Source organism: Pungitius pungitius, chromosome 9 (assembly GCF_949316345.1).
Source record: "Pungitius pungitius chromosome 9, fPunPun2.1, whole genome shotgun sequence".
Taxonomy (NCBI): Eukaryota; Metazoa; Chordata; class Actinopteri; order Perciformes; family Gasterosteidae; genus Pungitius; species Pungitius pungitius.
The window spans coordinates 16,182,548-16,200,235 of record NC_084908.1 but is presented as its reverse complement, the minus strand read 5'-3'; the positions used below and the strand labels follow the sequence as shown (position 1 = coordinate 16,200,235).

The following is a 17,688-nucleotide window of genomic DNA, read 5'->3' as shown; positions in this document are numbered from 1 at the left end:
AATGTAAAATGTAATGTAAAAAATCAAAGGACGGAAGAGATTAAAGCTGTACAAAACGTGTCAGATTGCGTGTGTGTGTGTGTGTGTGTGTGTGTGTGTGTGTGTGTTCGTGGCAGGACGGGTCTCCCCTTTCTTGCCTTCTTGTCGCTTCCTCTCTTTCTTTCTTTTTTTCTCTCAACCTCCTCTTCAACAAAAAATAAATAAGTAACACCTAATATCATCATATGTGATTGAGGGGGCTCTGAAATGGAGTGAAGAGCATCGGCAGATGAAGTGAAGTGTTGAAAAGAGTGATTCTTCTTGCTTGACTGAGGTCTTATTTTTCAAAGTGCCACTAAAAGCACGAGAGACTTGTGTCACTTTGCGCCCGGGAGAAATGAAGGGAGCCGAAGGGTGATTTGATAAGAGATGAAATAAAAGGTGGCGACGCCCCGCTCCTCCTTTTCTATTTTTTTTTTTTTTTTTTTCAGACCTTTGCTCACAATCTTGATGCTCGGAGTGGCTCCAATCATACTCGTGTGATATTTATGCCCCGATCGCCCACAGCCAAAGCTAATATTATGAGCTTCCACAGTGCCATCCATATTGTTTTACCTCCCGTTTGCCCCGCAGTGACGAATAAATAAGGTGCCTGCCGCTTGTGGAGTGGCATCTCTGGCAGTCTCGGGCTTTCAAAGCACTGGAGAGAAAGAGAGCGGCCGGGCTGCAGAGAGAGGGGAGAGAGATGGGGGGGGGGGGGCTGTCACTTTGGGTTGGGTAATTTTTGACGTGCACGTCAAGGCCTTGACAAGGGGAATGTGGCCCGGCTTGTACATTAGAGGCAGCGTAGCACTGGGGACGGCGAGTAATGCAGTCCCAGAGAGTGCTGCTCATCTGCTCACACTGTGTACTTGTCTGGTGCCACACAAGGATGCCCCCCCCCACCCCACCCCACCCGGCTCCACTCCCCCCCCCTCTGCAGAGATGACTTTGGTCGGTGAGGGAAGAATCCATTTACAATGTGTGCTTTATAACATCTCCTTGACAATGCAGCAGTGGATTAGAGACATTTGTTATTAATCTTTTATGTTGACTTCCCCCCCCCCCACCCCTCCCACCATCTTTCTTTTCCATGTGCGCGGCCTTTTCTGGGTCCCTGTCGCGCAACACACGCACACGTGTCTGTTCGGATGTCGTCGTGAGCCGTTACGGGGAGGGGAGATGGCGATGGGCACTCACCGAAATGAAAGGAAAGAAAAGCAAGAGGGAAAGTGACACAATCTTCAGAGTGGGGCATTAAAATTGAACCCGCGAGTCACGATGGCGGCGCGAAAAAAAACTTTTCCTCTGAAAATGAGCGTCGCTTGTCCTCTCAGTCATCTCAGCTCCCCCCCCCCTCACATCCCGAAGACACGCGCTCTCTGTCCTCATCAATTCTTCACTGCTGTTTTGACATTTATTTTCATTCACTCATTTGCACAACCGCTCGTTTCGGTTCTCGGTTTGAGCGCTCCGACGTCTCCTCGACTTCAAAATGCAGCTTTAAAATTAATGCCGAAGATATATTTATATATATATATATATATATATATAAATATACCCTAAAGTTGACATGATGTTGTTGTACATTATTCCCTTTGAAAAGCGCTTTTTGTTGGTACTTAAAGCCACTCAGAGGCGTCGGCTGCGGAGGCGACACCGACGCGCCACGTGGTGGTCCCGTCCCGCCTGTCTGTCTGTCGCCTCCGTGCTGTTTAACACGGAGAGATGCGCGCACAACGTTACCATTAAACACGCAGTGCTTCTCCGGCAGGGACCTTTACGTTCCCACATTTTGGAGTTTGTGGCCCCCCTCCCCCCCCCCCTGGATGTTCACGGACACTTTGTGAGCTCCTGAAGCAGCCAAAGGTTGTTTTTTTGTTGTTGTTGTTGTTTTTTACAGCAAAAGTAGAGAAACCGTGTATCTGAATAATTAATTTAGGTTATCATCTTGTTTAATTAATTGGTTCACTTGTCGATAAGTCTTTAAAACGATTGAGCATGAATCAAAGAGAGCCGTCTCGCTTTTCTGACGTCCCCGTTTTCTTTTCTGAAGGCCAAATAATACTTTTCCTTCTGCTCGGCTCGTCCAGTTTGCACAGATGGCTTTTTTCCCTCTCTTCCCACTTCGAACTCACCTGTCTGCCCTCGTTTGAAAAGGGGCAGCAGCGGCAGAACCCGGAGAACGAGTCAATGCAAATGCTCCGTGGGAAGAAAAGAAAAAAAAAAAAAAAAGAAGAAGAAAGAATATGAAAAATTGATCACCTTTCCATTTGAATTCAAGGTGGGCTCCGTTCTCCATAAGCAGGGCTGTCTCTTTAAATCAGAGGAACTGTCGCTTCTGTGACTGCCTGTTTACAAAATATGAGGCTGAAAATGAGACCTGCTCCCTGCGGACAGGCTCCTTGTATAAATGTAAATAATGAATATTAGATAAATAATTTCTGCCCTTTAATAATGCACAACTCAAAGAAATTCACTTACACTGTGAAACTGGAGAATCTAAGTAAAAGAAGATAACCCGGTAGGACAATAGAGTGGTGCGTGCGTGTGTGTGTGTGTGTGTGTGTGTGTGTGTGTGTGTGTGTGTGTGTGTGTGTGTGTGTGTGTGTGTGTGTGTGTGTGTGTGTGTGTGTGTGTCTGTGTGCAGAAGAGAGGAACAGTTTGAGTCAGAGACCCCGCTGACCTTTTGGTTAAACTCAAGGCTCTCACCGTGTGCAGGTGGCCATGTTGCGTTTGATCGGATTCATAGCGTATAAATATATATTCTATACATAAACCGGACTCTTTGCGTGTACAGAATAATGAATTACATCATAAATTAATACACCCTGATAAAAGAGTTCAAACAAACACGTATATATAACCCCTGCGAGGTAATCGGGGGGGGATTTACCGGGTTACCGCCTCCCTCCCGTGGGGGGGGGGAAGGTGGTCTTGGGAGCAGGGCGGAGGAGGAGGCAGCCCGCTCCGCCGGCCTGGGCGTCTTCTGGAGAAAAAGGGAGGATGGAGATTTGATTAATGGTTAATTATGAAAACCCTTGTGCCAAAGCTAAAAATGTAATTAGCCTTAATTGGCTAATTGGATCAAATTGTCGGATGGTATAAGCGTAATTGCCCCCTTCTTTCAAAGCATTTAGGGCAGAATTGCGATGGCAGTAAAGGGCTTTTCTTTGTATTTCTGAGGGCAAGACAACATTTGACTTCTGTTGCCGTCAAACCCAAACGACCCCGACCCCTTTCCACTTGTTGTGGACCGCATGACTAATAAAAGCCCTCAGCGAAGGAAGCGCAGCTCTCCCTCCGAACCGGCTGGTATTCCCATCGCAGGGGGGGGGGGGGGGTGGACTGCCTTCACTCCGGGATGAGACAAAACACAGAAACAAGAATTTTCTCTCTCTCCTCCTTCCCCCCCCTCCTCTCTCTCCCTCTCCCTCTCTCTCTCTCTGACACACAAACACAAACTCGCACAGAGCAAAAGAGCAGCTCGACTCTCAGAGTCTCTGCTAATAACACCATCTAGAATTCACGCCCTCCAAATAGGTTAATGTGTTTTTCGCCCAGAGGGCCCTATCTACCTCAACGGCACAACTCTCTCTGCACTTCCATTAGGCAAGAACACTGCCACCTATTAGCCGCTTGGGTGTGTGTGTGTCTGTGGGGGGGGGGGGGGGGAGAAGTGAGAACACGAGTGTGTGTGTGTGTGTGTGTGTGTGTGTGTGTGTGTGTGTGTGTGTGTGTGTGTGTGTGTGTGTGTGTGTGTGTGTGTGTGTGTGGAGCACAAAGGTGTGCACGGAGGGTGTCACTGTACCTGCTGTCGCTGGCTGTTGCAGGAGAACCATGTCAGGGCCCCTGACAGCTTGTTAAAGACTCCGCCACGTTGGAGCTGCTTTCCGCTGCGTTGTGTGTGTGTGTGTCCGCGCCCTGCGGTACACACACACACACAACGCATAGTTCAACACACATACGGGCAACACACATTACCAGTGAGGGTGTAAAGGGAGACGAGGTGGAAGTTCTTGCAGTTTTTGTTAATTGGAATCTTTTCTTTGTGCTGATGTCTTTTTCTTTATGCACCTTTCATTTAGTTCCTAAATGTATAAGAAATGCATAAGTACACAATTTAAGTACCAAGCCATTCTGAAGGCGCATCCCTTCTTTTTTAACATATCGAACATGATTAAAAAAATGTATGAAAATATATATATTAAATATATTAAATTAATCTTTGTGCTGCTTAAACTTTTCTCTTAATTATTTGGAATATGAGTGTTTCAAATGCTGCAAACTTTTTTCATCTTTTTATCAGAGATTAGAAAACTGCGATGTTAACGAGGCGGTTTGAGGCAGGAATGTAAAACAACATTGTATAATCGTCTTGTCAGGGAATTTTTGAGTATTTTATACCCAACGGATATCGTGAGAAAATGTTACATACACTTTGAATGGCAGGACCAAATTACAGCTTACATCTGAACTCTAAGTTGATAATTTGATGTTTGATGCTGGTATTGTTACTGTGTTATTGTGCCTTCACCTTCAAGGTTTGAATAAACAATGGATCTAAACTTGTATTACTGAAATTTTGGAATGTATTTGTTTGCTATATGCGTTTGCATCTGTGATTATTCACACCAGTGTTCTCATGAGAAGAGGATACAGGATAAATCCTACGGTCCTGTCTGATGGACAAAGTATAAATAAATATTTTTACTTTGACTATAGTGATTTTGTTTCACAGAGTTTCTTCTTCATGGGACATTTAATCCCACAAAATATTTGGATTTCATTAGAAATAAATAACATAAAGTATGAGTGAAAAATCGAAATCTACACTTTTTAAAACCATCAACTGGGATCTTACATTATTTCACACTGTTCACACATCGCATAGTGAGTTATTCCAACACACCGGCGGGTGCTGAATGTTTTGTGTCAGCCTGACCCCTGGTGGACGCCCACTGCTGCACCACCATCCCTTTCACACAGGCGTCACACAGAAACCGCAAAAGGAAAACATTTATTAAACTTGTATACATTTTGTTCAAATGAATAAATCATCTATTGCGATGTTTTGATTGCAGTTCGCAGGCAACACATGTCCTGAATTGTTTCGCCGTATTAGTATTGAAGCTATAACGCCCGAAGGCCCCGAGCACTGGCCCGTGTCTATGAACACTTTATTTTTATTTGAGTAGACTAAGCCATTATTCATTGTGTTTCGAGCCAAAGTCAATACCGGGCTTCTACAGATGTGCGACTTGAATTGCTCTCAATTCTCTCTCTAGATGAAGTTCAGTGTGTCTGCCTTTGACAACAATAACTCAGAATATGCATTAAAGAGTCCTCAGAGATCCAATGCATATATTTTAATGAATTTCACGACTGACTGGACGAGCCGATATGGGTAAAATAGACCCGACCATCTTAGAGAGAGCCAAACTAATTAAATAGATACAAGATATGCATGGCCTTCTCCGAGTATGCAAAATTAATACAAGACCAAGAGGACTTCATCTACTCTGAAACTCTGTTTCTGAGGTTTGTTTCTGAGTGTGTGTGTGTGTGTGTGTGTGTGTGTGTGTGTGTGTTGAATATTTTACAAAAGTACTTTTTTGTCTTCTGATGTTCCATTGAGTTTTTACTACATTGTTAATGTTTATGTCCCAAGTAAACGCTCGATAATTGTTCATTCATGATTTTATGAAACGTGATTCAACTAATGATCATTTTCATTGATGATTAATCAGTTGATTCCTCAACCTAAGGTTTTTATTTGTCAATTAAAATAAATAGTACAAAAATGCCCATCACAATTTCCCACAGCTCCAATGCCCCCTGTTGTCTAATCAATAGTCCCAGACCTAAATCCTTTTTGAATTTACAATTATTTTAAACTGAGCCACACACGTTTGATAAGTCCGAATCTATACAGTTTAGTTTTTTTCCGCTCATGGAGTGATTTAAATTAGCAGCAATTATAAATCCATAAATTGAGTTAAAGAGCTCTCACACACAGCCTGGTCCTTTGCTGAGGTCACGTATTAGGAACACGCCACGCTGACCCACTTTGAAGGGCCAGTGCACTCACTTCCTCTTCCCCCGTCTTCCCCATGAAGACAGAGACGGTTGGTTCTTTACTCGTCCATTCGGTGCTCCTCAAACACCAGGGTCAGATCAAAACATTGCTTGTTTATCCGCTGCGATCGGACATTCTGCGTGTAAACGCCAGGCCTTCGCTCTTACATTTTACGCTCAGAAATTACCTTTCTGCAGAAGAGGTTTCTAAAGATGGTTGAGATTCGTGTGCAAAGTTACAAAGCTGAACCGACATCAAATAAACAAATGGAATCCAGTCCAACAGCGTTGGCATTTAGACGCTGTTAAGTTTGTTATAGAAAAAACAGATAGTACAAAGTACTTCACCAGGAAGGAAAAATTGTACAAAAAGAAAAATAACCATCTTATAATAACCATCTTATAGGACATTCTGAGTGAATCATAAATATTTGGGTAAATTCCTTTCTATAAATTTAACCTTGAAATGAAATAACCAAAAAAAGCCTTGAAGATGTCACACAGTGAGTAATCATTCTAGCTCAGACTTCAGCAGCTTAGCAATAGTTAGAAGAAATGAAACGTTTTTTTTTTAATGTTGCAGTAGCTCTGTGTAAAGTGTTCATTCCGAATTAGACGTAGTTACCACCGTCCACCTGTAGAGGGCGCGCGAGAGCGCAATCCTTCCTCCTGCCAACTTGCCTGGCCTTGACCGTGCACTTGGGAAGCCATCGTTTATTTTTGGAGCCTAAGGGCTGCATGGCAGCTGTGAGAATGACGGAGGGCGAGGAGGTGGGGGGGGAAGGGAGGGGAGGGGAGGGGGGGGGGAGGGGAGGCAAGATGAAGGAGGGGGCGCGGGGCATCTTACGCCAGCACCAGTGACACAAAAAGCATTGTCCTGATTTAATGGCTGTGAAGTCTCGCCTCCCCCTGGTCCGAAGAAGCCGCTGATGCTTAATTAGGATGAAACGCGGGCGCGCGCACACAAACACACAACAAATACCACGCACGCACACACACCCTCGGCCACAGCCCCGAGCACAACTGATTGCAGCTCCGCCATCACAGCGGATGAGTGATGAAGACGGAGCGCGTTCTGCTGCAGGCCGACTCTTCTTCCAGTGTGGAGGCCATCAACTTGTCACCGGGCTTTAAAGCCAAGAGTTAAAACCTCTGATGAGTCATCGAGTGTAAAAATCTAACAGCGGCGTGGTCTGTGATTATAACTGCACAGGGGGCCGTAAGCTCTTATCTTTAATGACAACGGAGCAGGGGGGGGGACAATGAGCCTGATATTCAACTTCATCCTCAAATATGCTTTTTACGCGATAGGAAGGACGCCGTCATCGAGGGGTGAAAGAATCAATGTTTATGATTTAGTCGTTCAAACGTTGACTTAAGAGCAAATTCCTTCATTTTCTGCGGGGATTATTGTGTTTAAACACACATGCATGCAGTATTTTGTATGTTTAAATAGTATTTTATCAATTCATTAAAGGGCCCTGTCTCTACATAACACGACTGTATGATATATTCATTAAGAAGTTCCACTCTCTGTCTCTCTCTCAGAACATGATCATTTGTAACATTAAATCCAACCCGTTTTCATTGAGTAACCTTGTTCATGGCGCGGATTATTGATCGCCTCGTATGGATAGAAACCCAGACTCAGCGCGTGGAGAGATCGACGCATGACGCCATTAAATATGAACATGTGTCAGGCGGCTGTGGGGTAGTGGGCCTGTTCACATCCTCTCAGCAAAGGTTGTCCCGTTTGTACACGTCTCTGTTTCTTAAAACAAAAAAAAGTCATTGTGCTCATTCTCTATGTTCAACATAAAGGGGAAACTCAGTGTGAGACACTGGATTAATATTTTACTTTCCCTTTACACAGAGAAATATGAATACAAGACAAAGTCATGTACCAGCCCCACACACATATATGACAAAGTGTTTCTTCAATGGACTTACATCCAATTGCATTAAAATTCCCTTCTCCATTATGTGGAAATGCATATTTCTTAATTATTCATCGCAAGGCATTGAAGCACCCAGGTCTTTTAAATTTTTTATTTCTGCTCAGCTTCAAACAGTAGATCATGTAAAAGGGACCCAGTTTTTTTTTTTTTGGGTGGGGGGGGCGGTTGTGGGAATTTGCTGCAGGGCGAAGCTGACAGGATCTTCAGTCTCGAGGCGCCTCTCGCTTCTTCATTACAGCGAAGCAAAGGCACAAATCCAGGTCAATTAAAATAAGGAACGAGAGGGGCCCGCGTGGCTGGCTGCGAGCGGCTTCACCACCCCCGCTCTGCCACAGGAGGGCACGAGGGGTCTTAGACGTGTCTCTGAGAGGAACAAAAACCCACCGGAGAGCAACGCGGAGCACCGGCCGAGGCACACCGGGAACATCGCCCCCATGCATTTAACCAAAGGTTGCACGAGCTCTATGTATTAAATTACATACACTGTACTTATGGGGTCACAATAAACAATGTGCTTCAGTTACAATCTGCGTGCACCGTTAATTAAAAGCAGAGGCCCTTCCCCTTTGGCACTGTATAAAAGTATCTCCCAGCTTTTGCTTTTATACGCGTCTTACCAATAAAAGCTGCTCCTCCAATCTGTGTGTGTGTGTGTGTGTGTGTGTGTGAGAGAGAGAGAGCTGGAGAACGTCCACTCTCCACAACAGTCGTTAAAAACTCTCCAAACGACACTCCCACGTAAAAGGAAAAGCATCAGAGGCCGACCTGGGGAGTGTCACATTGGATTTAATGGCCTCCGGGTTCCTCCGCCGCGCTGCACGGGAAATCATATCTGGATGTGAAAGGTGCTCCCCCCCCCCTCGTGACGCCCCGTGACGTGTTGTGTGGCGCAGATGTTCACACGCAGTTTCTCTCTCTCTCTCTCTCACACACACACACACACACACACACACGGGCTGAGGAGAGAGAGAACAAGCCCCGGCCCAAGACTGAAAGGCTTTAACAGTGTTTATGACAGCGCCCTGACTCCCATACTGGCCCTGATTACCCAGTGTCCAAGTGTGTGTGTGTGTGCGATAGATCTGGTTGCTTCCGAGTGTGTTGCTGAGTGTTAGGTAAATGCGTGTGTGTGTGTGCGTGTGACTGCAGCCTCCTTATGACCTCCCTGATGGCCGGAGAGGGGCTGAAGTCATAACTCTCCTGTCTGGCTTCACCCTTGAGCAATATCACAGGCACTCAGAGAGCAGCGAGTGGAAGCATGAGTGTGGACGCAGAGGACGAAACAAACACAGACACAGTCAGCCGGCCCAACAATAACGGCAGAGTCGCTCCTATTCATGACGCCAATATCAGCACAACGAATCACTTTTAACACCAACCTGTAAATAGGCAGGTAAATAGGCAACAATAGCCAGAATTCCTCATTGTTGACACGTTGTGACACAGTTTACGCTTTCTTGTTTTCCCTTCAGCTCTCCCAATGGCTTTTGCAAGGATTCTATTCGGCCAAAGCAAAAAGAAGAAAGAAATACCACAATTTAAATGAGGGTTTGTCTTCAAAAGCATTATATTTCACACACACACTTCATTCGATACATTGGGCCTTAGGTTTGGTCCTCGTGAAAAAACAGAGTCAGACAAAAAAAAAACACAGAACGAGACAAAGACAACCATGAATTTATTAAGACAGAATTAGAACTAAACTCCACACAAAGGCAGGCTTAAAGCCTTTGTACTGGGGGCATTCGAGGGCAAAAGGGTCGCGTCTTGACCCCCACGTCTGCAGCGCAAACATTTCCACTTCCTCGACATCTCATCCAGCGACACGCCGGCCGCCCCGTGGCCGTTAGTCTGAGAGGAAACAACAACAAAGGACTCCTGCAATACCATTATTACCATTTTGGGTGCTTGCCAGCAGCACTGCGGATTACCTTGCATGGCAGACAAATTGCCAATTGGAACGCCGGCGTAATGGAGGCTAATTGCCTGAGTGCAGGGTTAGTTTGTATTTCATGCAAATCTCATGTGCATAGTAGTGAGACTTGGCTGACAAACAGAACAAGCAATCGCCTTTCTGAAACAAAAAGGAGATTGGAAATCCCTCTGTGACATGGGCCCGGTTACTTCATAGTCACTAATTATTGCTCACAAGCACTGATGACCTCATTCTTAAATATACTATTTTATGAGGTCCCAAGGTGGTCATTCAGTAAGCTTCCATAACCTTATATTTTATGCTCGCAAGTGTTTTGTGACTCTTTTTTTTTTTTTTTTGGAAGATGATTTGTTCCGGAACAACCTGCAATAAAACCCTCAAATACATCCATGTATCAAAGAGGAAAATAAAGGGAGAATTTCTTACGAGTTAACTGAAGTTTTTATAATATGATGTGCGGACATGTATTTCAGATTAAGAAAGTAAAAGGTCTTTCAGATCTCAGAATGACACATTTTAGCTGTGCAAGGCCCGGCTGTCTTTGCTATTTAATTTCATTGTCCTTTTTTCAACGTTTACTAAATTTTCTTTCAAAGCGTATTTTTAACCTTGGAACAAGCCTTTAATGACCGTATGTGAATTTCCATTTAGGAGCTGTGTGACATTGGGTCACAGTCTCCAGCTGCGTAACAAGGCCTCCTTCAAAATTCATATCAAAAATAATGTCCGATTTTCTGATACAAAAGTTGCTCAACTATTCCACATTTAATCCCAAGAAAACAGGTCTTAACATATTAATTAAGACCTCGCACCTTAATGAGAAACACAACTTTCCGACCTTTCGAGAAGAAGATTGTCCACCCAGGTCATTGTGGTGTAAGTGGGTCATTGTCAATAATACAATATGGTCATAATCTAGTGGGAGATTTCAAGCAAGTGTGTTTCCAAAATAGACACTTGTGTTGTGGGACAGCTGGAGAGCCTTTTGGGTTCGAGGTTGCAAGGACTCACGTGGACGATGTCGCTGTGCCACGAGGGACGCGGCTGTTGTTGCCCATAGCGACGGATCCTGTGCTCCCCGAGTGCACCCGCACATCTCTCCGGGTACCTCGAAAGGTACCTCGTTACCGGGTCCCCCCCCCCTCTAACCTCACCATCTGCATCACGCCGCCATTCGGAGCCGAGATAAATCAAAGGAGCCCCCGTCCACGCTGGGAATAGCTTCTCTCAGATAAGAAGGTCAAGGGTCACACATTTCTGGCCAAGGTTGACTGTCCTCGGGGGGGCTAAATAAAGAACCCGGGGGTGGCAGGGCGGCGGAGACAAGCACAGGCCCTCACACTCAATTAGGATCAAAACAACCGTCAAACTTCAACTTGGATTCAGGTTTCCGTAAAGATGGCGCGGGGGCGGTGTGGGGGGGGGGGGGGGGGGGGGGACAATTCGCCCTGATGTGTATTTTGAGGGGAATGACCACATCTGAACGAAACCACCAACAGACCAGCAAGGAGCGCGCCTTTTGAGCGTATCAATCAGTAGCAGCTGCTCTCCACATTGGTCGGCACATTGTCAGGGCCGCTCCCACTGCTGTTTGTTTTTATATTTCGCCGCTAACCGAACGGGACCTCCGACCCAGACGCTGGAATGTGAGAGCAGAGAGGCGGTGCGGGGGGCAGTAAAATAACTCACCCTGGCAAAAGCATTCAAATGAAAAGAGAGCCACTCTGAATAGATTTGCATAGAAGAAGACTAATGAGAACATGCTACAGCCAAACACGGGGAAAATCACTGATTTCCAGGCTGTCCTTGTCATCCTCTGATCCATTATGAAAAGGCTAGACAGTCATGCTGCAGTGATCAGTCAGGGTCAATGTCATACGCCACTTTCCCTCCCTCCTCCATCCTGTGACTCCGCTGTAGTTTTGTGGCTCCGGCAGCTGGTGGTGCTGTAAGACTTTGAGTCTCCTCCCCACCCGCCCCCCCTCCCCCACCTTGCTTTTTCTCCCATAACAAGGCTGTCACCTATTCTCCCCTCCTTTGTCCTCTCCCCTCCATCACTCACCTCCACAACGTCGACGCCGAGCCACTGCAGCATCCTCCGCCAGCCACCTGCTTTCATGAGGTGCGAGGGGAGGAGCGGGGGGGGGGGGCCCGGGGGGGGGGGGCTGGGGACGAGCCAGTGCCCTCCCAAACAAGCTACGGCATCTCAAAAGCAACCCACGTGCAACCAAAAAAAGATGACGTTGTTGCATCGATGATCGAAAAAAATTGGGGCAATAAATGCGGCTTTCAAAAAAGTGTCTGCGAGGGATGCCGATCAATACTCTTGATGTTGACATGGGCACAAACTGACTGCGGCAGTTCAGCGGTTTTTTTGGTGGGGGGGGGGGGAGAAGAGCTCATGGCTGAGTTGCGTGACGTGTGCCACCAGGTCATTTGCGTGAACGGTGTGAACTGGGTTCCCTGCGAGGCCACACAACCCGCGGCTCCGTTATGATTCCACTGGGTAAATATTTGCCTGTGCCTGAGTCTCACTGGGCGCCGTAACGATTCTTTGTGTGTTGCACTGTGTACCATCCGTTTCGGTGTACAAATCACTCAGAGAGTGTGTGTTGCAGCTGAAATCCCCCCCCCCCCCCCCCCCCCCCCACCTCCTGCCCCCCAACATTCCCTCTTTACAGCTGCAGCTCGGCAGAGTTTGATCAATAGCGTGTCCTTCCTTCTCAAGTCGGGCCTGACCTTGGCAGCCTTTTGTCTCCTTCCAGGGGCCAGAGTGCGCATGTACAGGTTGGGAAAACAAGGCGCTCCAAAAAAATCCCCCCTTTGGAAGCCAAAGAATTCCCCCCTCAGTGCCTCCTCACTCCAGCCTTCTCATTAAGAGCTTAATGAATCATATATTTATAGCATTCTTATCTTAGCGTAATGAGGTGATGCCACTTTTGAACTCATTTGTTAAATGACCACAGGCCACACTAATAGGAAATAAACTTCCAGCCCTTTGCATGTATGCGTCTGCGTTTGGTGTTTTCACGGGGCGACGTTAGAGGCAACCTTGTGAACAAAGAGCATCTCACAGTTGACAAAAGGTAAGCTGTGTGTTCTGACATTAAAAGGCATAGTCGTGGAAGCCTGCTTCCAGGGTGGGGGGGGGGGGGGGGGCGGCGGGAGTTGATCTGACGGATCTGTTTACATGCTAATGCAGCCTGACGTAGCCTGCAGGTGGCACCATTTATGGATTCGTCCAGAAGGCTGTTTTTTTTTTTTTTTTTTAATTCAGCAGTGGATATTTAAAAAGTGAGTGAAGGATTTTCTTTCAACTGCGCACATTGAAATGTTCCATAATACTGTATTAAAGCAAGCGACAGGTTACCTTTGAATGTATGAGATCTCCATCAATGTTCAGGTGGAGGTACATTAAGTCATCCTCTGGAGCTGCAGGAATACCATCACTAAAGCTAAATTTAAAGCCTGAATGCCATTTTAAAGGATGACTTTCCAGTTGAAATTTGTTTTATATATGTGAATTACTAGAACAGTTTTCTTTTTAATTATACAAACAGCTGTTAATCAAATGACTTGTATTATAAAGTAAATGCAGGATGGAGTGCGTTTGTACACAGGCCATTCAGTAATGGGTTTCTGCGGGCGTGCCGTATCAAGATCAAGTACACAATTAGCACATTAGTGCTGACAAATTGCAAAATTATGTTCTAATCCTTTTGAAGCCTCGTGGTAAAACGGTGGTAGATTTGCTTGCTCCAGGGGGGTAAACTTTGAATCATTTGGCCAAGAAACACTCTACTTTATTTTACTTGCAGTGAAGGAACCGGATATTGTCGAGAATTAACTCACAATAGGAACAACAGGCTTTTTTAAAATGAGGCCTGTTCAAATTATACTGCAGTTCAAACCCTCCGTCTACATGCAATTAAGAACAGGAAAAAAAACGCCCATTATCATTTACTGTGTGCCGTTAACTCCAAAATGTGTGAATAATATTAAGCATATCGGACATAAAAGAAAACTCAAGAGTTTATTAACTGATTTCAACAACAATTTCAACTAAAGTCAACATTCAAGGCTTTTCAGAACAAAAAACAGGACAGTTATCCACTGACACATCTACCACTGGGAAATAAAAAAAGAAAAACAGAAGAGTCTTCACTATGCTTTCCTCTTCTGGGTGCTGATGTAGAGGACTGGGGAGACAGAGAGGGAACAAATATTAAGCATATCAAAGGCTGCAGTTTGGATGAGAAACTCAAATCTGCGAGACCAATCTGAAATGTATTAATTGTATTTCTTGCTTTGTGGTCATTATTGCAAATGATTTGACTTGATCAAACAAATACAGTGGAGTTACAATATTCTTACAGCTTACTCTTCACAGTCACCCCACCCTTGACTTCCCATGATGCACCACAAATAGATTATCTCGGGTTAAGACTGGCCCACTGATTCCGATCTAATTGTGAAAACAGTCACATCTCTCCTCTGAAATATGTTACTGTTTTGCACTGGTGATTCTGGTGGATTAGAGATGGAATACTAAAATCAATCATCAATCATTTGACTGAAATAGCTCCATCTTCAGCTTTTATCACAGACCGGTACTTGAGCAGTATGACTCTTATTCAAGAATGAATCAGACTGTAAATACTGTGCATGGCTGGTTTAAGAAAGAAGGAAATCTAGAATGCAAAGGGCAGCAGATATATGTTCTTCTGAATGTGAAAAAAGATCATATGAAACACACTTACTACACATTCATCAAGTTTTGAGAGCAGACATTTTGGAAATGAAAAGCAGGAGAGGCAATAACGGTTGCTTTAAGCATTCCACATTATTTCACATGGCCTGGTAAATAGATTTAAAAGAGACTTCATTCTCATTTTGAATGGGGGCAATATATTCTTCTAATGGCTGACTTACCATCGAGGCCTTTTCAGCCATTCACATATTTGTTTCTGAAAATGTCTGATAAAGGCCAAAGTCTGTGTTTACAACTTACAACCTTAACTTAAGCGGGCGCCTTCATTTTTATTTGTTACCCTGACAAGAACCGTGCACCTTCTTCGATAATCTTACCATTGTTTCCTCTTAGAAAAGCATCTCCGTACTTGTTCTTGAGCTGCCCATTCACATACTCCTCGGTTTGCTCTATGGCAATGTTCATGTAACCATCGAGGCAGGCCAGGACACCTGTAAAGTTACACAGATCACTAATGCGCAGTGTTTGGGGCCAACGAGCTTCACTTTTAAAAATAGCATTATGGAAAAACAAGTTAATGGGTTACACCTGCCGGGCCCATTACCTCTGTAATCGACACCAGAGTTCAGTTTGACCACCACAGGTCTCCCGATTATCTGCTTCAGAAAGTCGCTCGGGGTTTGTTTTCTCAGACTCATCTTGAACGTGATCTGAAAGGGTCGGAAATGGGCAGCAGGTCAACTTACAAGTTACGATGGCCGTTTCTCGCAACCAACGTTAGCTACATTAGCATCAGCGCCAGATAAATAACGCAGGCTGGTGGTCATTTATTTAGTCCAACGACAAAACCTTATTTACATAATGTTATGAGTGTGGTAGCATGTAGCTACATTTTTCTGATTTGACGGAAAGTGAAGTGTGGTAGCATATAGCTAAATGTTAACTTAGCTTTAAATGCTTGGGCAATTAGCTTAGCTGCAAGCTAACTGGTTTAGCTATCCCGCTGACTAGAAACTCTTCAATACATACGGTGGCACTTAATGCCGTGAGAGGTACAATATACGTGTGAGTACATTTCATGCACGTGTTGGAACCGACGCGGACTGCACATCAATAGGTTACGTATGCTTTTTATATATGTTATCGGTAGCTACACGTTCTGTAGCATTTCACTCACCCGGCAGTCGTTCTCCAAACGATTGTATTTGGCTTGTACCGCGTATTGACCAATCACAGGCGTGCAGTGTACGGAGACCGGGTGAGGACAAAAAGCCACAAAGCGCAGTGGCAGAAAAGTGAGTTGAAAACTAGAGCGACAGAACAATGTAGACATTCATTTCATTTGTTTCTATCAATAGAATTAGGCATCTTATGAGATCACAAGTACAATGTCCTAGTTAGAAGTTGCAAGTTGTTTAAAATACACATCACCAGAAAAAAAGTTTTGTTAAAATTTGCCCCGCTTTATTGTACTTTGATCAAAACAGACATCCAGAATGTAATGGAGAAATGTGGTGTGCTGCACTGCGCTCAGTCTTTACAGCACAACCTCCTTGAATATGTGCGAACTTTCACAGACTTTGGCAGCTTCCGACAGTGGACTTGTAGCTGGTCACCAGATGTACAGTTGAGGCCTTGACTGCCAGAAAGAAAGGTGGAAAATGTCGGAATCCTGTGTGCAGAAAGTTACATCAGCATTTATTATGTTAAGTCAAAAGTCTTTCTAGTCACTTTAGTGAATGTAAAGATTGTATGCTTTTATTTGCCATTTATTTGTTGTCAACATTTTTTCATTTTGATAGTGAATAGAATGTTTTGAGGTTTTCAACCCTTTTATGAATAAAAAAAGCAACACATCACCTTGGGATGTGGAAATTCTAATAAGCGTTTTCACTATTTATTGAAAAGAACCAAATACAGTAATGATATCAGTCTAAATTTTAATAACGACATTGGAAACACCTTAGTTTTTGTCTTTTTAAATAGATAACTTTTACTGATTTCTCACAGCACAAATCATCATAACATTGTTGTTATACTGTGTGGTAGCGTGTGGTAACGTGAGTTCAGTGACCTTATTGTACCTTTGTAAAGTCTTTCTTGGAATTCCTATTCCAAGTCTTGTAGCATTCTTAAAGGGGCCCGGCTTTGAAATGTGTCTTGTTTAATAAAATAATAATAATGCATCACAGCGTCAGTGAGATTCCTCTTTTCGTGCGAGTGTTATGGAAATTAAGCTCCCTTGAGGTGTCGGATCTTTTCGCTGTTGTGTTCCGCTGTGGCCAGGCTGTGTTGTGAAGGATGAGACCAAGTCTACCATCTGATAAAACTCGGGTTGCTGGGTGCATGACCCAAACACTGCACAGCTTTGGAGGTACATGAAGAATGGTGCGGGGGCAAAACAGGGATGAAATGGTGAGGTGAAAGAAATATACGAATAGAGGGAGGGAGGGTGTGCCAGTACGTGTTAACAAAGACAGAGAGGTTGCGAGAGAGAGAGAGAGAGCGAGCGAGCGAGGCAGAGAGAGAGAGCGAGAGAGAGAGAGAGGGATTGTGAGAGGTGAAATCATAAAGTACCTCTTGTGTGTCTAGACAGGTTGCTTGTTAGCAGGGCACGGCTAGCCCTGTGGAGGCTAGAGGTTAATTTGGTATCTGCTGCTGTGTTAAACTAAGGTCAGTACTACAAGTCCTTAAGTCATAAACAAGAGTGGTTAAGAGCCATGTATACACCTAGGCACCGGTTAATGAATATTCAATGAAGATTTTTTTTTTCTCCCTTGTCCACCGTTCCCTTCATTGTTTCTCTCTTTGAAGGAGTTTTTTGGAAAGAAAAAAAAAAATCGGTTATCTCTGTAGCCTTCAGAAATGACCTCTGTGCACTCACATTTACTCGTCCTTTGTTATCATAATAGATGGCCTTAGTCGTAATAGAAAGTGGCTTTTTGCTATTTGAAATGTTCCCGGCTCATTATGCAGCTTTGTCCCTG

At 44.5% G+C, this 17,688-nt stretch overlaps 1 protein-coding gene across 2 annotated transcripts; it reads right to left on the bottom strand.

The window, feature by feature from the left end:
- Window positions 1-14,004: 14,004 nt before the first annotated feature.
- lsm6 (LSM6 homolog, U6 small nuclear RNA and mRNA degradation associated) lies at window positions 14,005-15,995 on the bottom strand. 2 transcript variants are annotated; one of them, XM_037473259.2, is made up of 4 exons: window positions 15,879-15,995; window positions 15,306-15,411; window positions 15,079-15,192; window positions 14,005-14,189 (listed from the first exon to the last, which is right to left on the bottom strand). In XM_037473259.2, the coding sequence occupies exons 2-4, from the start codon at window positions 15,397-15,399 to the stop codon at window positions 14,155-14,157; spliced, it is 243 nt and encodes an 80-aa protein (XP_037329156.1). In that variant the 5' UTR covers window positions 15,400-15,411; window positions 15,879-15,995; the 3' UTR covers window positions 14,005-14,154. The 2 variants fall into 2 exon arrangements, with proteins under 2 accessions (XP_037329156.1, XP_037329157.1); XM_037473260.2 differs by lacking the exon at window positions 15,879-15,995 and adding an exon at window positions 15,775-15,809.
- Window positions 15,996-17,688: the final 1,693 nt, after the last annotated feature.